Source organism: Rhodnius prolixus, unplaced genomic scaffold, assembly GCF_049639745.1.
Source record: "Rhodnius prolixus isolate KJV_2025 unplaced genomic scaffold, Rpr scaffold_15, whole genome shotgun sequence".
Lineage (NCBI taxonomy): Eukaryota > Metazoa > Arthropoda > Insecta > Hemiptera > Reduviidae > Rhodnius > Rhodnius prolixus.
In genome coordinates, this window is record NW_027411605.1 from 7,083,153 (window position 1) to 7,106,992 (window position 23,840).

General features: G+C 40.1%; 1 protein-coding gene across 8 annotated transcripts in view; it reads right to left on the reverse strand.

Annotated features, from left to right (window-relative positions):
- The window catches only part of LOC141454944 (serine/threonine-protein phosphatase 2B catalytic subunit 3-like), a 135,565-nt gene that overhangs the window by 33,503 nt on the left and 78,222 nt on the right, over positions 1 to 23,840 (reverse strand). For all 8 annotated transcript variants that reach the window (XM_074129659.1, XM_074129660.1, XM_074129656.1 and 5 more), the window contains 6 exons: positions 16,502 to 16,626; positions 9,442 to 9,553; positions 8,246 to 8,391; positions 3,162 to 3,301; positions 2,441 to 2,518; positions 16 to 109 (listed from right to left, as the gene is read on the reverse strand). In XM_074129659.1, the coding sequence (XP_073985760.1) occupies positions 16 to 109; positions 2,441 to 2,518; positions 3,162 to 3,301; positions 8,246 to 8,391; positions 9,442 to 9,553; positions 16,502 to 16,626 (695 nt within the window). The remainder of the gene's footprint in view (positions 1 to 15; positions 110 to 2,440; positions 2,519 to 3,161; positions 3,302 to 8,245; positions 8,392 to 9,441; positions 9,554 to 16,501; positions 16,627 to 23,840) is intronic.

Genomic DNA, 23,840 nt, shown 5'->3' on the forward strand with positions numbered 1-23,840 from the left:
TTAGTATAACCTCACCTTATTGTTATACACGTCCAGGTAGTTGGGGGCGGAGAAAATGGTGATTAGCGAAGGAAAACCTGTCGTCTGGCTTTTCCTATACATTCTATATCTGCAATGGTTGCATTAGTAATGTTTACTGAACTTTAGCTGCACTTAGGGGTGGATAACAAACAGTTAAATGCATCACTTATGCGCTATTTAATAATATATGTTCGTTGCTTTTCCAGTCATGTACGCCGTAATTATTGCATCATCAAAACTTGCCTTAGATTATATAACTACGTTTCAGTAATAGTAATAAAACATGAAGATTTAGCTAAGGCGAAATTTGCAGTTTGCTAGCTGAAAGTGAAAATGACGATTTCAGTAGTTAATTCCGTTCAGATTTCGTGCTTCCTGTTTGGTGTTGAACTGAGGAGATGAAGATGGAGGGGAAACCAAGTCTGTGAGACTCTGAGAAAACCAAGCCAATCACACAGAATTGAGATGTTAAAGTCACCAGAGTCCAACTTGCTTCCACAATCCGTCTTAAACTCATTTCGATATACGTAAGAAACTTCCAAACGGAAGTGACCGCCAGGAGGAGATGTTCGACAGGGATATGTATGTAAGTTTCGTTACACAAATGGAGCCACTTTTAAGACATTTATGGCTGGTAGAGCACCGGACTACTTTAGCCTCGCAGTGAACATGTGTTTTAATGATACCTCTTTCATCTGATCAACAAAAACGTTTGCACAACAAACGGCCTTTCAACTAAAGTATTAAAACCTTTTAAAAATACTCACTAATCAAAACAATGTCATTGTTCAAACTTCAGAGCACAAAAACAATAAACAAACAAGTTCCTATTTAACAGAAAAGATCTGCATTGTTCCAACTAACTTTGTTACCCTGCGGGTTGGTGCCCAATCCAAATAAGTTTCATCAAAAATTATTTTGGCATAAAATGAGATTTGTTTTAAATTCTTTATTTAAATATAATCTGTGTATTTGTCGTACAACATATGGTTCGTTAAAATAGAAAAATTGTTCGATCTAGGCAGATAGCATTCGGCTAGTCGATTGTAATGAATCTTAACGTCATGTGCCACATAGACGAACAGCATTCCGTTATTTATGGTATTCTGTTATAGTGGCTATGTAGTTAATTAATTTTAGTTAGGTTAGGCAAATCACTTACTTTTCTGTTTGTTGTTTGCAATTGATTGTTGACTGCTGTTAACCGTTATTTTTTTTAAAAAAAAAACTAATTGCATGACTTAAATAAAATTAAAAATTAAGTTAATTAATAATGTTAATAAAGAATAATAATGTTTATTACAGGGTAACGATCATGGGCTCTCACTTCACAGCTATTAACTCCAACTGATCCAAACCAAACTAGCAAAGATAATTCGCTAATACGATTCCCGATCATCCGTACTTTAACCAGGTCAGAGACGTATCATGAATCTATTGCATTCTGGTTCCCGCCTTTTTGCCCTTTATAACCTTTATTTAGAAATAAAAGTAAATAACAGTTTTGATCAAATTCTGACATTCTATTTTTTTTTTTTTTTTTAAGTAAAACATACTCAGGTCCATAAAAACGTTAAAACAGATATTTCCTTGGACATTCAACAAATAAGTCAAGTTCATGCAGCCTTAGTGTGTACATGATAAAATAAAACTTGAATATCATAGGGCTGAAGAGCACATTAGGAAAAAGCTCTAACCTAGCCGAATCTGCCAGTATCTGTCTAGTCATAAAGGAACGTTGATGGCAAAGAAACGAACGTCTGCTTGGACGAAAACGCTAACACGAAATTGAACGCCCACCTGAGAATCTAGTTGACTTGGCATGCCAGATCGTCTGCTACGTTGTTTACAATAATATCCTTAGCCGTAGAGGTGCAGAAAAAACAAATATTTTGTTTTCTCAATATTTACAATACGCGGTGTTTAAGAAATATATTTAATTAGAAGATCGATAATTAAATTGCAGCACGACAATGCTAACAATATCATGTACAAGACATCCCAGTTATCAATTCAAGCGAGTTTAATTCTACTATTAATGTAGGGTTAATAATTCTAGGGTTCTTCGACATAATAATGCCTGCCCCAATACCGCACGCCGAATCAGTCTTTCAAGGCCTGCAGCAATGGGAGATGCTTCTAAACCGACCTACTTCCTTATTGGTCAGCCACTTTCGCTCATTGCAGAACATAATAGGTAGATGAAAACTAGTGGTCCATCTTTTTCATAAATCATTGAACTGTGGTGAAGAAAGCCACATTTATGCATGCTCTAAGTACCCATCAGTGTTAGCTTGATTTAGCAGCCCAAGAAGATCGACTGCACGAGATAATGGGCCACTCATCTGACTGTATTTACGGCTGCAATTCGAAGTTTATTAAACAATAATTTAATAATTGCAGAAATGATCATATTTACCCGGCGTCTTGCGCTTCGTGTGCTCTGATAATCGATAAGAGGTTATTGTTTGTGAGAAAATCGCAGCATGCAGCATAACTGTAACAAAGTCACCATTACATAGAATAAACTGAGAGGTAAGTTACAAACCTAGTGCAGCAGCAAGGTACCGATGTTTTGGCCGTCGATGACCATCCGTCCTGCATCGCCGTCACCCTAAGAGGGTCAAGGTCACGCCGTATGTATGTATTCACTTCAAATAGGTTAAATACCACTAAACCAGATACAAAAAGCTTTTTGCCTAAAGGCGTGAAGAAATGACAAGCTGGACCAAGTAATTATATTCCAGCACCTTTACTAGAAACAACAAAACTAGCCGCTGCAGCAGTAGAAGACTCGTCAGCATTGTGTGAAGTTGTTTCTGCCAGGATTATCACCTGGCTAAACTGAAGACGGTCTTGGTTGAAAGATGGCTACCAAGAGCTCCAGTATGTTCCTCACTAATCAGATCCAAAACAAAGAACGTCCTCTGACATTCCAGTAAATATTTTCGAAAAGGCCACGAGAACTATTCGACTGCTCAAATGTACTATGGCAAACGTCAGTGGGACACGAGTACTAGCATTCACAAAAGACATCACCTTTGATGTCATCATCAATGAGGGGCGGATTGGGGGTGATACTGAGTAGGATGAGTACCTTGCTGCCCCACACAGACAATCTGAACTGAACATGGAAGTACCTGTAAAAATAAGAACACCCTCTCACTGAATTATGGCTGAAATGTTCCGCATTCTTCTCGTTGCCGAAGTCTTCGAGGGGATCCGACCACAACAGGTCACACATCGGTCCGAAGGCTGGAGGTTCTTTGAATCGATCCAGCTGTAAAGAGAAAATAATTACAGTAAACAGAGTGATCAGCAGAGTTCATTCCCTCACTGTACAGGTGTAACAACTTCAATTGCCCCCCGAAGTCTAGAGCACCACCATGATCAGGGTCTTTCGACCACTTTCTCTCATCGCTGTTCAAGTATTTTCTTCAAATCTAGAAGTTGTTACACCTAAGTACTCTTAAATAATGTCGAAGAAAAAAATGATGTCACAGCCCTCCAAAATCCAATCAAATCGACATTACTTAAATCGAATTTCTAACCAAAATGTATACCACAGTATATCCGAGTTCCAAATGTCTGCCTGACCGAGGCTCAACTCACTTACGTATACACTCCTCTAATTGGCGTCTAAGAGCCAGATATTAACTCTACCGCTGATTTTTCTTCCAAAAAACTTACTAACAGAAATAAGTGAAGAGTTTTAAAATTGTTTTACGTTTAAGCAAAAGAACTGCGAGCAGAGTCTGGCCGATTTAAGAAAAATGAACACAAATAGAAGGAGCGATTAATTGGATAAAAAGAGGGTGTTTATTTGGAAAATAGATAAATAATTCAAGACAAGCCAAACTGGGGGGCAGGTGGAGAAGGGGGATGGAAGTGGAAAACTAATTAAAGGGTGAGTTTAGCGGTTAGGACGGGGGGGACTTAGCCGCAGGCGGGTCAGGCGTCTTCACTTCCAGCGGCGAGGAAATGAGAAAATCAAAGATGGAGCAAGAGCGGCAGGTTCCTGAGGAGCAGGTTATGAATATTTTATGAACTGTTGGCAATGAACGGCAGGGAATTATTTGAATAGACGAGCAGTTGGCTCTACTGCCCGACATCTCGCCTTCCTGTTCAGCGTCAACGCAAACTGTACCACTCCGAGCCGCTGCATGTACCTGCGCGACTCTCTAATCCTTTCGGTTCGGCTAGAGAAGGAGTACCCACCCCTCGCAGTTAGGGGTGAGACTTCAAGTTTCTGTTCTCGTTAAGAAATACTTTTTTCGACAGGGGGGAAAAAACCTTAAGTTAAAAAAACACATTTTACTAGCTCAAGTTTCAAGGAACAGGTCGCCTTTCTCGAAACATTAGGCTGATGGGTTTCTTAAATAAGCTACTTTATTAAGCTACAAGTAAAGATACCGTCACCACTTCCAGATTCTCGGGATAACTTTAGCATCATTTCCAGCCAGATGTACGCAAGCTGGAATCCTTGTCAATAAAATTGGAACAAAAATTGGATACATAAATTGGACTTCTCTGATAAGACTCAGATAAGACTGCCCAGATATATCTAGCAGTACACTCACACGACTTCCAGTTTGCGCTCTTTATCTAATGAAATTCGTTTGATAAATAGAATTTGAACCAGACGGTAGTTGTCTTCAATATTACCCATGTTCACTACTGTTGCAGAATGCATGTCCCCGCTATTAGGACCGCGACTAGGGTAAGTTCGAAAAAGCCAACCGGCGCATTTTTTCGGTAGAGAAATACCACGGAAGTAGTTGTGAGCAATATAAATACCAAGAAGAATTCAAAGAAAATCGTGGCCACCGCTTCGCCGATTCTCTCTGACAACTACTAATCAAGGTTCTAGGGGCTCTCATGGGAGGTTTAATAAAATAAATTAGTGCTAACCCAAAGTCTCCACCAGAGCTGCAGTGTTACTGCAAGGGATAAAAGTGGAAATTATAAATCTGTGTCTAACGTACACATAGAAAGCAATCTGGAGAAGGTGAATTATCCACAGACTCAGGTTGACTTCAGCAACGCACTGAAACCTTCTCCCTCCTAACAGAGAGTCTGCAGAGTCTAATCTCCTCTTTTCCACTGAACTTTAAATCTAATTTTCCATAGAAATTGTTATGGACAAAAGTGATAGATCTACACATACCAAGGTTATGATTACATTGTCTGTCTCACACACCGTCGTGACTCCAACATAGATATTACCCATGGAAACTGAAATTCTACTAATTAGAGGAAACGGAAATTAGAGAAGAAACAAATACTGACTTGTGTGCAAAAGGAAAGTCTGGCTTCAGCGGCCGAGAGAATGGTGGCCTATATTTCCGGGGATAAGCTTCAAATGGGTGTAAACAAAACTACTTTAGAATGTTTTTGTTATAACAGCAGCATATCCGGTAATAATAAATGTTTTTGGTAATCGCAATGGCGGTACAGTGAGAAGAAGTAAAAACTCCAACTTTGAAGAAAGGCTGGTGCGTGGAGTGAGTGGTGTGGAATGGAAGGCGGTGCCCAGCCGGTACCCTGGTCTCTATTGATCGGCCACCTCCAGCGGCCGCCCCCTCCTACTTTCTAAATAATCCTCCACATGCACAGCTGGCCGCCACGCACAGAAATATCCAACTAATCAGATGCCTACTCCACTAATTTACTTCTTTCTATCTTCTTTCTCTTATCATTATCCAATTTGTGTAAATATTGGATTCGCTGCTTAATTCAAGGATAGTGTCTGAGCGCACTGCTAGCTAGCAGCACTGTCTAATCAAGATGGATGCCGAAAGCACAATGACAACATTGTCCTCCTTAAAACAGTGACGTGCAGTAATGGTTAGTAAATGAAGCACCACTATTTGACAGTTTTGGCAGATATAAACATGGCGCAGCTTTACGAATCAACCCACTGATCTGTCTTTTTGAACTCGCTGAGAAATTATACTGTCGAACTCCTCGTACCATGCCTGCAGCATGACACTGTGATCGGAGAGGGATGTTCAAACACCTAGTTGCGGAGTTGCTATTTTATTAGAAATCATATTTTCACCTAAGTTAGAATAAGTTCGCGGGGCGCAATGCACCTCAGCCAGACACCTGAATAGCACCTTATTGGCCGCATACATTGTTATTCTTGAACGATATTAATGGCTGGCCATATTCTCATTTTATTTTAATATTTAGCTCAGGTAGAGTTGAGTTATAATTGTTGAAGGTGTGATCACTATTCAAGAGGAAAGTGTTCTGTAAAAAAGTATATAACTAGCGGACGTTTCGTCTAAGACTTTAATGGCGGGAAAAAGAAAACACTTTTCCATGGGAGGCTGCACTGGCCTCTGTTGGCTGGAAATGGAAGCAAACAGCTGGAGATTTCCTTCCAGAAGGAAGTTTCCTGGAATGGGTGCAGAATATTTACTCTGTAATTAAAATATCACTACAGAAACACATGGCCACGAATTAATTATAATTAATTAACTTGATAAATGACGAAGAATGTGGAGAAACTGGGCCAGGGCGATTTTTGAATGTTGTAATGTTTAATCACCACGACACGGATTTGAGAAATCAAATGTTACAAAATGAAGCAACCTGAAGAAGTTGGTAATACTCGTACAAGAAGCTGATAGAGTCACAACTTCTACAGTTCAGAGGTAACCTGTTCTAATCCTGCAGGAATGAAAGCCATCCTCTAGGAAAAGAGTGTCGGATAATAAAACACTATTTATAATAAAGACCTCATCCTCGCGAACAGTTGAAAGTTGAACCATGCCTTTTGTCCCACTCCAGGAACTTAACTTGAACCTGCTTTCCTGCGACCAACACAACTGTTGTCTATATTAAAGCACGAGTTAAATAATTCATTTTCGTGCTGTTTCTTTAAAAATTATAATTAAAATAAAACTTTAAAAAACTAATTTGATCTAATAGAGCCACATTGGAGCAATCAGAACAGTTTTATAAACTGGAATTAGCAACTGAAAATCGCGATTCAATCCGGGTAATTAGTTTAGACCACGTAGCCGAGCGGTTAGAGAAGAGACCTGTAACGCTATATGTATTGTGGTACTGGGTTCGATTCCCCGGTCCTAGGCCTTAGATTTTATTTAATAGTTAATAAAAGAAATTCACAGTAAAGTACGTTTGCTAGTCGCCTCCGTTCACGACACCTAATTTGGTAGTTGGCGTAAAGCTCGCCTGGAAAAATAGGCATTACTTTACTTTCTTTTTTAAGTTTAGTCCCGTCACCTTGGTATGATGCTATATGGACTTTACAGGAGAGTTTTTTAACAGCTTGGTAACAATTTGGGCTCTGCGAGCTTGCCGCTAAGTCCACTAACAAAGTTCCCGCCTCCCCGCGGACGGTTTGGAAGTGAGAGTTGGCGCCAAAGAGTTGCTTGGAGAGCCCTCCCCGCATAGAAGTTTGAATTACGAATAATTACGTCGTAATGTTACTTATTGTCAAACTCATGCAAACTTTAACACAACAAAATCTCTGGATCGATCTAGAGGTGCAAAATAATAACCCCCCCCCCCTGGGTTATTACAGCTAATTATTAATATATTACACCAAGACGGGTCGAAACATTTGTCCCACATGCAAGGTGCGCCTGTCGTGACTTCCCCCACTCTTTGGAGCAAACACTTTACATTTCGTTCGTTATTACACCTAAGGACTACATGTTGCCAATAGTATTACTTCAAATATGTAATAGCTGCAGCTTAATCAATTGCAATTTAAGAAATTATTAATTAGTTTGAGATGGCCATCTAACTTCCTTAAGGATATGTGCTTACTGCTCGGCAAGAACTCCACTGAAATCTGTATTCTCAGGATAGTTTCGAACCACAGTGACAGCCTAGCATACTTAAGTCCAAGATCAAATGAAATCCGACCCGGGAAACTTGATAAACCGATTTAAGCAGTTTTACTCTTCCAACTCGGAATTCGAACACCATAAACTATACAGGCGTTAGAAGTGTGCAATATACAAGAGGGCACATTAGAGGAGGCTCAAGATCTGCGATGGAGAAATTTTGGCGAAATTCTAAAAAATAACTTAACTGGTATTTCTGGTTACGGATGTTGCCTAAAATCTGATTACGCTGGCAGCGCTCAGGAAATACTCTAAAAATCATGTATTTCAAACTCGAGTTTGTTTGTCGATGCGAAACTACAAAGAATAGCGCTGAGCTCCTAAAACGCAACACTCACCTTCCTGATGTCGTCCAGGTTGTGTATCTCCGGGGACAGTCCGCCGTGCACGCACAGGAACTGTTGGTTCATCAAGGCCGCCAGTGGGAGGCAGTCGAACGCTTCCATGCAGGCGTCGTACACTCGTTCTGAATACTTAATTTTACCTGCAAAAAGATCCATTAATATACGGTGGGCAAGCTCACTCTTCGAAAATTAAATTTGCAAGAGTAAAAACTTGGACTCTTATGCCTAGCCACCTTGTGCATGTTGAAGCAGTCTGTGATCGCACAGGGGCGGCCAAGCCTCACTATTACCTACGCTAGTTTTGGCTAGATATTAGATTTAAGGTTATTAGCGTCTTGACTTTCGAATATGAGTACCAAGTCGAATACTTTTCTCTTGCTGTGCTAGAAACTTGGTGCATCTAAATTCACTTTAGTGCAAAGGCGCAGCCTGCATGAGGTGCAGTAAGGAGTATCCTTCCTTATTGGTAAAGTTAGTGGTCTACTCCTTCCGGTGACGCTAAGCTTTTTGCCACGCCCACAATTTGAAAACACTGTCCACGTTATAATATTTAGGCACTAATTGAATACAATACAAAGTCCATAAAGAATGCCAACGTTAATTGCTTCATACAAAAAGTGAAACATGATAAATGAACGGCTAAAATTTGAAGGACATTTTTTTTTCTTTTCTTTACCAAATTAAATGTATTCATACTGACGCTTCCATTTATAATTTATGTAGATTAGAACTGTCCAGTTCGTAATGGGAACAAGGGCTCCAATGAAAGGAACAATATGTCTGCCCAATTATCCCAGTTTTTTGAACAGCCTTTTGTTCTTGGTTACAGGAAGGCCGAAGACAGTTTTGGGCTGTATGTTTTCTGTGCTTTTCCAAATGTTGTCCATACGGAGCTTTTCAGCCACGGCTGATTACTTTTCTAAGTACTTTTTAAAAAATTTGTTTCCACCTTTTAAGCTCAGCTTGTTGTTTGGTGACATCCTTATATTTCCGGCTACTTTCCGTACTATGTTCGGCATAACCTTGTGCGGATAGAGATCTTTAACGTAGTGTTTCTTTTTTCCGTCTACATACTTTAATTGAACTCTTTCGAAAACAAATGATAATTTAAAATACTTACTGTAAGAATTTTTTTTGTTTTGTCTTTAATAAATGTAAATTCTAAAGAGTTTAAAAATTAGGGCACTTACATTCTTGTTTGAAGGTGAAATATTCAGTGAGATGCCTACACTCGTGATTGCCTCTGAGTAGAAACAGGGTTGTGGGATGGCACAGCTTCAGTGCCCACAGGTACAACACGCACTGTAACAATTCAACAAACCATCACTGACTGAGAGAACTTCGCCAAGTTTTGTCAGCTCTATACTGCGCAAAACTCTTGTTCTGGTATTTTGTAAAAAAACCTTACTTCCGGCTAAGCGGTTTCCCTTGAAATGAGAACTCCAAGTCCCTTACTGTTATAGGCCCAAGGGCTCCATATACAGCTTCCGTTAAAGAAGGTAGTGTTTTTGTAAAGAAAAAAAGAAAAAGGTTAGGGCCGATTGAAAAGGACCTTGCCGTTACCCGGCTCACACTCTAATTTAAGAACGACTAGCTCTAAAGAGCTAATTTTTCGACAACTACCATCAATCTCTCTGTGGCTGGAGGCTTCGCGTATCAAATAATGTGTGAAGAACAAGCGAAATGTGAACTAGAGAGCAGTGAGGTCCTCTTTAATACGTAACTAATATTAGATATGACGTCTTGATACAAGAGTTCACTTTAATTTCCATTACCCACCGCCGCACATCTGGGCGCCATTGTCGCAACACCCACACAAAACAGGAACAAGTTGGCAAACTTCTAATTAGCAGCATAACATCTCAAAATATTTATTAAGTTGATAGCAGAATAGTGGAAGAAGCAGCAGTGCTGCGGCGGGTGTGATCCACAAACTTTGTTTCAACATCAACATCAACAGCAACACTAAACTAAAACCACAACAACACTGACACGCGGACGGGTTCAAGCATCCTCCCCACACAGCAAAATCAAATTATCAAGTTAGCGGAGTGCTGCATTCACACAACGTCTGCCAGTTTTAAACGCATCTAGCTGCTCGTCACACACACCTTGGTACATAGTACCACCCAGAAGCGTCTATTCAACCACTTTTAGTTAACACGTCCAAATTGAACTCTTGTACTTCATGAGAGTTGCTACTTAGAACAGCTGGCGTCTATCGACTTCCACCCATCTACAGAGCATGATAAGGAGACGAGCTCTTCGACTTCCGTATTTTCTAAACTGAACAAATCTTTAGCCCTATCGCTGTGCCTCACGATTAAAGAAACAAAATGATCATTTACTTCCAGATAAATTTAATCTTCATTGCCTTCTTAATATTCACAACGGCTAAATCACATCACATGAATTCGAGTGACGGAAATTGCGGACACCAGTTAGATCAACTCAGAAAATCTATGAGTGGATTCAAAAATTCTTTTCCCACAAAACTCCTTTGTTACAGGAAACGACAGTCATTTGAAATACTTTTCACGCAACTTAAACGTCACGGCAAAAGTTTCTGTGAGATCAAAATACACAAACTTTAATCATTATGGAGAATCATTCAAATGGGGGAAAGGTGCATTCTGTGAGAACCACTTGCGGCCGAATGATTTGGTCCAGAAGTAACGCAGCTTCCACGGTGATGGAACCGCACTAAATATCGAATTGAACTTTGGCGATTATTTACTTTCCAGTTTCGCTGAACAGACAAACGCACAAACGTGAACATTTTTCGTACTCAGGGCTACTGTTATTGTTATTCGAAAATTTGCACAATTGCAAATAATTGTATTTAGATTAGAGAATTATGTTTGGAAAGCAAATAACAGATAGATTCAGGTGACGATGCAGTGGGTGATTAAACTTCAATCTTGTACTAGAACTGGAACTGGTCCACTGCAGAGGCAGCCGAGTGGATAAAACCTGCAGCAGATATTTGGGAGTAATCAAAAAATTCAAGAATGAATAACAATTAAAACTAGTACACTGAAATTGCACAGGGCACTACCAACGGCTCCGGAGCCAGTGACATCAGATGTTGATTAAAATTCATAAAAAAATGATGTTGAACGAATTTTCTCAAAGCACAAATTAATGACTGCATTCATGTTCCATGCAAGATCCAAAGAAAAATGAGCGGTGTAAGAATGATTGGGCACACTCCCTTTCTCAGGCCTTTTCACAGGATCAGTTGGCCCTTTAGTTCCAAGTATGGTGCAGCAACCTAATTGCTAGCAGGCCAAATATTTGAAAAATCTACTTTTATTTTTCTTTCGCTTCCATAACACTACATGTCAATTCCTATTTTTGTACCCTGTTATCACACAACTTTTAGTTTTCCCATATTACTGGACACGCAGGGTAGATCCTCTCCTGTGTAAGCCACTATCAGTCCATCTACTGTAGCCGTGAATAAGAGAGGACTTCGTGCCACCACGAGCTGAAGGAGAGAAAATAAAAGTAGAAAGGTATGTGCCGAGTGGGTAATGGGAGGCCATATTGCATGCCCTTCAGGGGCGCCGCCTCCAAGGGTACCACACATGAAGAGAGAGGGTAGTGCGCACCAAATTATTAATCTTTATCTTGAGAACGTGCCCATTAGAAAGGTCACGTAAAACATTTAATAGGAGTAATATATTTTTTAGAACTGCCCTTAGCTAGATCATAGGGCCGGCCGGCCACTCGGAGGGGTAACAACGGACCAGGCGCAATAAGGGCGCCATCTTGACTCTGTGTATGTCAGATCGCAATCTTGGCGGCCGTAAGACTGCTAGCCACTAATGTGCGCCCCAACATTACCATCATGCTTAGTCTTGGTCTATATCATGCAATCTGGTACTTGCCTTAACTTCTTACTAAATCTGTCCAACTTACAAATCGTAGTTTGCTAACAAGAAACCTGCTAGTACTAATGTACGATCGAAAAGTGGACAGATTTCTTCCTCTGAACAAAGAAGTCTTCTAGTTCGAGCTTTCACCTAAAACAGCCCTTTTTGAGAATCCGGAACTTGGTCTGGTTGTGTGCGTGTGAATGTGGGCAGCTTTACTCACTCACGGAAGTTTTGGCTACCCCCAATCAGACCCAACAATAAGCTTTCCATACCAGTTAAAACAGTATTTGTAAACAGGGAATTTTCGAAACACATTCAATGCTCTTTATAGAGCAACTATTATTAGTGTAGTAGAGGATGCGCCGCGTCGAAATGGAACATGAGAGGGAAAGGGCACCCAAGCGCCCCTCGTAGAACGGAATTTCAAATAAAAATAGAACATTTGCACTTCAAGGAGTGTCGTAGAAGCCGTTCTCGAAGAAATCTCAAAAAGTAAAGCCAAAAAATCCATTAACACTTCCTGTAGAGGAATTTCCGATCCAAAGTCACAATGAGCGGCACCATTGCTTCACTGGAATCGGAAACCTTTTTTGGGACTTAGCAGACCTCTAAACGCGTATTTCCGGTTTTTACTGACCTCCCATTATGTCAACAATTTGACGCGATCTTCATAGTAAGAAGAAATAAGAATTGCTTAGTAGAGTAGACTAGAGATGGAAAATGGTGCGTCATCAGAGCAGGGAGGCATTGAGACATCAATGTACCACTGGAGATGGTGCTGCGGCCAACCACACATTGTACCCGACAAGCACACTCGTGGATAGCCGAAAACACAGGTGTAGTTAGAAGTCCCTCGTAAACAGATAACTGCTAACTAACTTTCTCTTCTGGGCACTACCGGATACAAAGGGGAGTGAATCGAATCCTCTAGCCCACATAACCTAACAGAACAATGACGATCCCCAAGCGCTGGTTCCCGCCAGATTTGCTAGACCATTTGGCCAATCTGATCGCCCGCCACCGACCAACAGACCGATACTGGAATAAATCGATTAGATATCGCATGTTTTGCTTGTTGATCTGAAAAACCAACGGCTGAAACTGTCACGGAGTTAAGATACTATTTGGAGGCTGTGATCTCGCCTAGACTTTAGGTCTGCTATGAGTGGTTCCTCTACTTTACGGCATAATATAATTTACCAAAATTTTCTTCTTCAGTAGGGCATTAACCGAAAACAGACTGCCCTTAGGGAACCCCAAACCTTCAATTAATTCGTTCATCGTAGAAGTTGGCAAACATTCCACACCGTTTCTAGCAATAGCTCTCAACTAACTGCCAGTTGTTCTTCTTCTACGATATATACAGTTATTACAATTATTTCTGAACACTGAATTTCCCCACATGCTTTAAGAAAGCGGAAACATGTAAGAGGTACTTCCTTCCATTATTATTCACACCAAGAAATACACTTTCCTCTGCTCAGTGAGTTTTGAATGAATTAAAGACTTTATAAATCAACATGTCCGTATTATCTTATCAATGCTAGTGAGTGTATCTCTGCATGAAACTGTGCTATTATAATATTGATAAAATAACTAAAGATGCGGGAGGTAAGTGATATATCTTGGAAAGAATTTTAGGAACATTGCTGGCAAAATATTGGAGGAAGGGTTATTCTTTTAATAGTTTTATTAAAAGTAAGAAGTTCCTTAAGTGTAACATTTGGGCAGCTGCGCAGTTCCACAAACCAAAGATGCTTTAACCTCCAGTGATAAAACACTAGCCAGGGACCAGCTGTGCCCCTGAAGGGGTCTCCTCAAACTGGGAAAGCTGCAGCATATGAACCTTGCTATCCCACGCACTCTCTCGATTTCTTAATTAATTCCTTGACCTTTACCAAATGCTGCCAAACTTCCGACTAGAATACGCAAGTCCCACCCTAAAACAGTCCGGAATCTTGCTCCCTTGGGCAATCTACCGTAAAATATAATTTTCATTACTTATTAACATGGCAAGAGGGGAAGAAGAAAAAATGTCGGCCAACCAAACATTCCTTGACTTTGTGATGTAGTATAGGGGGGAACGGAAACGTGAGAACAATGTAAGAATGTTTGTGTGTGCGTGAGGCTGCCACGGCTCTGAACCCCTCTGGGGAGAACTGTATCCCACCATCCCTTGTCGTCACACTGTAAACAGTGTCGCTCATTCACCTGAGCGAACAATCAGCGGCCTTTGCAGCTCCATTGTTACACTGTAACAGTGTGCATTGTTAGAGCCGGCCTCTTGGCCTCTAACACGCCTCTGTAAACTTTGTAAACCCAAACAAAAGCAACACACTTATTCTGGATTTAATAATTTTTATTTCCTCTTATTGTATGAAACAAGAGGATTTAAAACGGATACTCCCGGTAGGAAAATCGATATATCGAAAATTCTATACGATCGCTGAACTTCCTGTGACCTTAGGAAGAAAAAGGGAAACCGGGTTGAAGACCCTGGTCTAGATTAAGGATGTATGCTGCTGGGAGTACTATGAGGCTGAGTTCGCAGAGAAGCAGCGGGGGAGCTTGTAGTGAATCGGGCATGTCCCCCCCATTAACAGGGTCTACTGAGGACCATCTGTTTAGTACGGCTGGATATTAACTAGACTGGTAGTCGCCACTGCTTTCTTGATACGTGCTCTAATACGAAGTACCTAGCTTCCGCTCTGGGACTCATTACGTTCAGCTGTTGGACTTGAGTTTAAACTGGAATATTGACTCCAGCACTAGGAGTACTTGATGAACTTTTAGCTTTGGAAGGTCCAGGACTTCTTCCCCCTATAAATTACACTTTGTAAATATAAATGTTAACAGGATTAGACGTATATTAATGCCTTCTTCTACGTCACTGAAGAATGATTTACAGGGTGCCAAAAAGAAAGTAATACAGTACTGAAGAACCACCGGATGGTTCCAAATTCCATATAAACCATCTCTGCTAAAGGAGCTGTTTCCGGTTCCCATAAGAAGGTTCCAGCTGGAACATTATTTATTATATTGCTTTAAATTTTACAATTTGCAGGGTAAGGGTAGGACTTGATCCTGAATTACCCATAAGCATTAGCAACTATAAGTGATTGCAACTGTACTTTCTACTTCTAAGCAATTTTCAATTTACAACTAAATCATGAAAATATCTCTCTAATCTTTGAGAAAATACAGAACTATAGTTTTGTAAGAATTGATTTAACCTTTACCATTCCGTAAGCGAGTCCCAAACGCCAATCAAAGAATTGTCCCTTTACTCACTTTCTTTATGATTCATCAACATCAACAGCATCCCCAACATTAGAAATTGAAATTTGGAACAATCCTAGCTAAGTTTTAGTTTGTTTTAAGCGTACTCACAGAATGGCGAACAACTGACGAACAACTTGATAGCAGCGAAGATGAGTTTGGATGTCCAGTTTTTTTGTGGAAAACTTACAACATAATAGTTTATCATACTAGGAGAGCTTCCTGCAGTGACTTATAGTTTGGCCAAATAACTTTACTCTAGCAAACTGAACTATCATTTATTATACAACTTCCAATCGAAAGAACAGCTAGTATTCGATTGGGGGGGGAGGAGCACAAAACATGGATTCTTAAGTAAAAAAACCAATCTCAAAACTTGGCAAGATCGTAGTATTCTACGATAAATGATGTTGATGAAGTTGCGCCGGGATGTATCATTAACTTGGGCTCGTAGATGTGTTTAATTATTTAGCTGTTCTGCAGCATGTTGACAGATGAGGTTGGATATCCTCAGGGAGCAGTATAACCCCTGCAACGGCAACAACATCTGCGCTCATACCACTGCGGCCACCTAACTCTCGTTCTTCACGAAGTAACCAGCAGTCCTGCTTAATGTATTAGGGCTAGGTGATCAGTTCACGGCCTAGCCCAGAGATGACGTTGCTCTCAATGAAGTATTGCTTTAATTTTCTGGCCAGGGCGAATATCTAATTGGTCAACTTGAAGATTCCAAGTAGACGTGCTTGATTTATTTCGTTGAAATGCATATTCCATGTTATTCTTTTCTGGATGATTCCTAGGCAATAAAAATTTCTCCCAAGTTTTGCTGCGGTTTGCATGAATCACTCTCAAAAGGAGAAATGCGGTCATATATCGGCAACATTTTCCAGTAGAAGTCCACATCCCGTTAGTGCAAGGCAAGTTGGGATGTGTTAAGACAGTTACCACTTCCGACAACTAAATTACAAACGAGTTGAGCTTTGGCATATCAGCACAGTCTACCAAGAGTGATTGCACATCCTGTGGTACCACTAACTTGAAGTATCTGAACATATAAAAACTGTTAGAAAGAGATCTTGTGCACACATACCTCTATACTAAAGTAGCCTCGGTCTACGTAATCACCAAGGAAGAGGTACTTGGTTGTGGCAGGGGGTCCGCCTACTTCGAATAACTTCATTAGGTCGTAGAACTGTCCGTGGATGTCACCGCACACTGCAATCAAACAATTATAAACATATAATTAGCTATTTTGTAAAACATCTGCAACATAAAGTAAATCTGTCAGCTGATCACACTCACACCACCTTCTCTCACTACCACACTCACAGCTCCAACGCAACAATATTCTCCAAACTCCTAATATCTCACCAACACTAACAAACAGTCTTAAAAGTGTAAATAAGTCTGATATGTATCTACCCTGCCAACTCATCCCAGAAATATTGCCAAGTCACGAGCACTCTCAGATGGAGTAGAGTGGAACAGGATAGAAATATCCTCAGGAAAGTTGGTGCACGCTCAATCGTCATCCCATTCGCTCTGGATATTAAGAGGAGACAAGAATTCTGAGGGAAAAGAGGTGATGTTCGGGAATTGCTGAGGAATTGGGCAACACTGGCGCTGAACAAAGAATTCAACTTGGCATGTGACTACTACCGCCGCTCATTTGTCCGCCCTTTTATGCATACATTCCCGCGAAAAAATTTAACTTCAGCGCGCCATAATGAATCAATGAATTCACCTTGCAAACGCTATTGGTCATGTGACCTCATGCCATTCGAGATCTAGATAAGGTCTGCGATTAATGTAAATGGCGATCCACGAATCGATAGACGAATTTGGTTAGATTGTTGCCTATCTCACAACTACTATTTCGCCAAATAATATGTCGGAAATTATAGGATGAAAAAATAATTGCCAGTATTCAGTCGAGATATATTTATTCTGCCGAGCTTTCGACCTAGGGACTAGGTCATCTTCAGGGCTAGTTTACAAAGTAATATTTTTACATTACAGGGTTGGTGTGTCTTCTGTCTTGTCTGTTCATGGACTCCACAAGACAGAAGACACACCAACTCTGTAATGTAAAAATATTACTTTGTAAACTAGCCCTGAAGATGATCTAGTCCCTAGGTCGAAAGCTCGGCAAAATAAATGTATCATGACTGAAACTGGCAGTTACTTTTTCATCCTATTGAAACTATGAATCAGTCACCAAAAAGAATGAACAACAGTCTGAAATTATGTTTCAATTTAGTGTAATATCAAAGGCGGATAAATGGTTAATTTAGGCAGATTGCGTTAGGCTTTTTGACGACACTGTCTCCTCATTGACATGCCATTTCTCTGGACAAATATTGTCTTGTTGTTGAGTTAACTATTTGTCTCTCTAAAAACGTTCAGCTATCATGCGAATTTTCCAAATTTTCGACCTGGAATTACCAGTGAAAATTTTATAAAGATTGGACGAGCACTTAAACACGTCCTCACTTTGCCAGTCTAAGGTTATTTTGATTTAATCATTGCTTTGAATGGTGAGATTTATTAATGAAATTTCGTTATCTTTCATTTTTATCTGATTTTAATTATTATTAGAATTGTTAACTAGAGATATGTGCGTGTTATATACTTATTTTGGCGCGACAGACATTTCATAATAAGTATAAATATATAATATATACACGTCACACCCTGTTGACATCGTTGAGGCGCAACAAAGCCATCAGGCATCAGATGAAATGTCTCGCTTGACATTATGCCGGTATTAAAACGTTGAAGAAATAACTCCAGCCATTTTCCTAAAATTGCTCAAACCTGATAACAAGCAGCCGACAGAGGAATCTAATTCATGGGTTAGCTGATTCGTTCAAAGATTACGATCCGGGCAGCTCAACTGGAGGTATCTAAACTTAATTTATCAATAGTAGTAAGTAATCGCCTATTTTTTCAGGCGGGGTTTAACGTCCAACTACCAATTAGGTGTCGTGGACGGAGGCGACAAGCAAACGTACTTTACTATTTCTCATTTAACCATTAAATAAAATCCAAGGCCAAGACCGGGAATCGAACCCAGTACCACAATGCATATTAGCTTTGCAGGTCTCGCCTCTTAACCCGCTCGGCTACCGTGGCGCCTACTTAATTTATCATTTAGCTACTAAATGACCACTCACACGAGAGACTCTAATGGCTTGTTGAGAGAAAGGTTTACTATGAACAGAATGTCGCGGGCACCAAACAGAAACCTCGATCAGAAGCAGAAAATCCATGACGTAATTATTACGAGGATAGATTGAAAAGTGCCGAGTGATGGCGAAGGAACTCGATAATGTGGAGGAGGCGGTAGTAATTATTAATGAAGCTCTGCTCTCGCCTGTGGACTGTCATCACGAGCAAGTAACACCATCTTGATGGAATATTCTAACAAGCAGCCGACAGAGGAATCTAATTCATGGGAATATTGTAGAGAGAGAGAGAGAGAGGATGCTCCTGTCAGCTGATTGCCATGCCGCCTCCAGCTTGGCTTGCAACTCATCCAGTGATTCATTAAAGGAATTACGCAGTAAATCACTTGTCCAAATATCTAGCGCTACATCATCACTAATCCATTGCTCACGGCTAATCCTTCGCACTACTATTACCGCATTCTTTAAACTTGCCATGTTCACTCAATGTTAAGTAATTTCAATAAAACATTTTCTCTTCTCTTCACTTTTTACTTCTTTGTTTAGGGTAGGATGGCAAATAAAAAACCTTAGTAATAAAAATATAAATAAATTGAACTAAATGAACAGATAATTCCACAGATAAAGTAAAATAAAACTTCCGCCATTCGGCAAAAAGGCCTCAACTTTTAAAGCTCCAGTTTTTATTGAGGCCCACATTATTCGTTGATGAAGTTCCTAGACGCTCAAGTCAAACTTACTACTAAAGTATCTATCCAAACATACCTTTCTACGAGGCTCATAGATGGAGGTGGGCAAGCTCTTATAAAGTTTTCTGAATTATCTGACAGCTGGTTATGACAAAAAGTACAACTTCTTGGCTTTCTAATTTATATCACACGATTCCAACTGGAGTTCGAAATATTGCTGGGGATCCTTAGTTGGATGATTTATTTATGACTTTCCTGGAGTAGAAGCAGGACTCCGTCAGCCCAATAAACTTGGAAGTATTAACTACATCGCTGCTAGAGCGATGAGAAGGCGGAAGAAATTACCCTGACAGGTTTCAGTAAACATGTGACGGACCCGGAAACGTTCTGCTGCGAGCCCTATCGGTCTTCAGACCTGACAGTCCAATGTCAACAACAAATCTGCTCAACCAGAACTGAAGACTCTTCATGGGTCTACCGACCCCTGACACCTCTTCGTGACACTCCAGTCACCAGTCACAAGAATGAAAGGTGAAAGAGCTGTATGATTAGAGAGCAGCTTCTTGACGCCAGTCTCACTCCAAATGAATAACCACGCTTTACTACTTTTCTACCGACAACTGTTTTTCTGTCTAGAAAATTTGAAAAAGATCACATCCTCCCAACAATAATCAGAGGGGATGAACACAGAATTAAGGGAGTTAGTTAGCCATCTTCAGTTTGTTTAAATTAAAACGCCAATCTGGTTGAAGGGGTGGAAGAAGGTATTTAAAAAGTTGCTCTACGCTAATTTAAATTTGAACATAACTTTTCTTTGGGAGAGATTGCCAAACTTGTCTAAAAATATCTCTGAAATCAATTATTGCTACAGCTGACCTCCAACTAACATTCTTGTGTAAATATTTCTAACTTGTCCACATGAATTTACTTCCGGCCAAAACTTGAGCCAAACGGAACTAACTGATCACGGCTACAAAATCGAATTGAAATCGATACTTTTTTATTTTCCCAGTATTAGGAAGTAATTTTAAAGAAACAAATTGATTGGAAAAACCAAACTGTTTTTTTTAGAGTTGTGCGCGCCGATTTACGCAAACAGAGCAGTTTAAAGAAGAAAACATTTTTTCATTCCAGAGGAGCTGAAAATGTATCCGATGAAAAGGCCCAATATGGACAAGTGTTGTATTTCCCTTGTAAATAAAGTAATCGAAAATAAAATGTACAAACTTAGGACGATCGCGAAGGTTGGGTTAGATGGGGCTGGACCAGACTGTAGGGGGTCATTAGCGCCCACCCTCTATTCGCCTTCTATTTGAACACCTCTACATTTATGTGGGGCCAGGTGATCCTGCAGGGAGGCGTCATTAGCTTTGGCAAATCCATCCGGAGTGAATGCATCGATTGCCCGGATACCATCGAATGGACCCACACACACAGTGAAACTCTCACTTCAAATCGAATTCAGACCAACCAAGAGCACTCCTCTCTGCCCCTCGTCAAACTGTTCAATCCACTCTCGTTTGTTCAGCTATTTCCCATACTAATGGCCAAAATGAAAAATAACTGCGTAGGGACCGTGAACGGGGGCAGAATCAGGGGCGGAACAAGTCATGTTCGGAACGCCTTAATCTCTAGGGTAGCGCTAGACTGATTCTAAGTAAAGTGCGATTTAAAGAACAATCTTCTAATTCTTGAACGAAATGCAAGGAGGGTGTGACCGCGTAAAAATGAGTTTGTTTGTAAACTAGGTGTGACTCGATTAAGGGAAATTGTAGGAAGCGTTTAGACCGGAAGAGTCCTCCATGCCCATATCCAAATTTACTTATCAAGGAAATAATTAATAGAAAATTGTTCTACTAAAAAGAAATTTTGAATTTATGTATTTAATTAGACTCTAGTATTTCAGATTTGTTGGGTGGAAAATTAAGAACATCTCTTTTTGTAGTTTATAGTGTAGCACAGTTTAATTGAAGAGCAGAAAACAAAAGCGATTAATAGTTCTAGCTATATCTATTATAAACAATTATTGAACTCAGAAATAAATATTTTGGATAGTAATTTAGATGCTAACTCCGTCGGATGGATACTTAGAACAAGATGTGAGTTACTATATTTGAATAAATATTCTTTGACGAGGTGGTGTAAAGTTATGATCTCTATGTAACAGAAAGGAGGAGCAGGATATCCGCTATTTTCTTGATGTCTGTCCGATCATAAAAGAATTTCGATTGCGATATTTAATAAAGTTACCCAGTGAATTCATTGATTATTTGAATGGCTTAATCAACTATTGTAAATCCGCTAGGAAATATAGATATTCCTTGATAGTTGAATTTGAATTATAACAGTTAAATCTAAACAAACTGAAGCCAGAGTTTATATCGATTAGAAAGTATCTAGAAATGCATTTATTGATTTTTTTTTTATCGATAAGTGTAATAAGGCTTTTCTTTAATATTAAAAGTTTATATTTTAATTTTATTTTATAGTTGTTAGAAGTAAAGTTCCATGTTTTGATTTTCAAAGACAACCACTAAGTCGGTCACTTGACCTTGAGTGAGTCTGTCAACAAAATATATTTTTTATTATATCTTGTATTAATTATTGAATTATCATTATTATTATTTTATGGTTTAAGGCGCGTCAACATCTCAGGTTATTGGCGCCCGGAGCTTTTTTCAGAGCAGTACCGGCTTAAGGACAGTGTTCTCTCGTTACAGACAACACTGACCATCACCGGACAGTGAGCTGTAAGAAGCTCCTAGGAAGAGAAAATCTAAGGGTCAGCAGCTGGATTCAAACTCGGGACCCCCGCGTGGGAGTCAGTACGCTAACCGCATGGCTAATCCCTTCCCTCTATTATTATTACAAAAAATATCAGTCCAACGGAAGTATGCTTGTACTAGACGGCTTCCACAAGTTTTATTAAATTTTCAAGAATAATCCGCTGTTTCACCAGAACCTGAACGTCATATGACCACTCCGCGGAGTTTCTGAGAACATTCTGGGCGTGACGTCACACTTGCTACAACCCTACCTTGTGAGCATGCACATAGAAGTCAAATATCTTATTAATACTATAAATTCCAAGTTTAAAGAAAATGTGATCAACCGCCGTGCGAAAGGAAGGAAGAGGCATAGTGCGATATTATGATTCTGCACGTGTAACACACGTGCTTGGAGTGGACGGAACTAAGTTCGCCAACTGCTAAGAAACTCTCTGACTGACTTAAAACTTTAGTTGGAGTTGTGTGGAAGTCCACAATTAACTTCCAACTTACTGGAAGCCCACAAACTATGGCAGCACATACAGTTGGCTGGGCCAAGAAGTGACGGGCTCCCCGGGGTGGTCCAGTCGAGCAGCGGAGCTCCGCCTCCACTAAGTTTTGCCACTGCGCGTTAAGTACACTGTTCACTTCCTTTTAGAAAATACCTAATGGAAGCCAATAAAAATACGAAAATTTATAAAATTAGGCGGACAGTGGGCAACAATAGATTTAAATGTATTTTGTGTTGGAAGAACATTTTGGAAAAGCTAATTCATTAGAGTATCTTTATTCCTGCAGTAGTAGATCTGAGGGAAACCTTCTCTCTAATTGCACGAGTATGTTAGCGTCCAGTAAAGAAGAATGTTACGGTCGATTTGCTGGGTAAGGAAGCTGCGGAAATGGTGGCTTCTCAGGATATAAATCCGCAAGAGTCTCAAACAGATCTGGGCGAGGAATGCTCCTAGCCGACTGAACCGACTCGGTGAAATAGACACTTCACAAAGGAGGAGTCCCTAGATATTACAGTCAGCAGGGAAACACTCCCATTATCCAGGCTGGACTTCTACCCAAAAGTGGCTTAGGCCGTACAACAGCTGTTCAGCACAACCTAAATAGGACAGCTGATGCGATTTCATATTCTTTGTTGAGATTCTCACGGCTGGGAAATAATTTCAGTGGGTTTTGATGCGAGAATATTCGTCCAAATCCACGAACAATTAATTTAGATTTACAGATCTAGAGTGGAAATTTGCAGTTTTAGTTTAGATTCAGGAAGCTGGGAGGGGGCTCAGAGTAGAAGATCTATTGCGCCTCCTTATCTACATGTTCTCTCAATATTAAGCCTTATTCTGTTAAAATTATTACATATTATTGTTTTCTCTAGTTATGATTATTACTGTTATTGTTGTGCGATTGTTGGTTTCACACCTTACACCCTTACAAACGCACACACGACTTCCTTCCTTTATCTCATAGCAGCACGTGACATATATCCCGAGGAAATAAGAGATAAAGTAGTGTCATTGCCAAAAATGGCACTTAGCATGAGACGTGAATCAATTATGGTTACTTCCACCCAATAACAGTACATACAAACACACATTTATTGGAATTCAGCGCACCGCGAAATGGACATTTTGGATAAAATCAGAAAATTGATCGATTGCAATACTTGCTAGAGGTGGAAGTGAGAGAAAGAAGAATGTGCGGTCAGAATAAGGGGGAGGGGGAGGGGAGGGGGAGGGGGAGGGGGAGGGGGAGGGGGAGGGGAGGGGAGTGGCAAG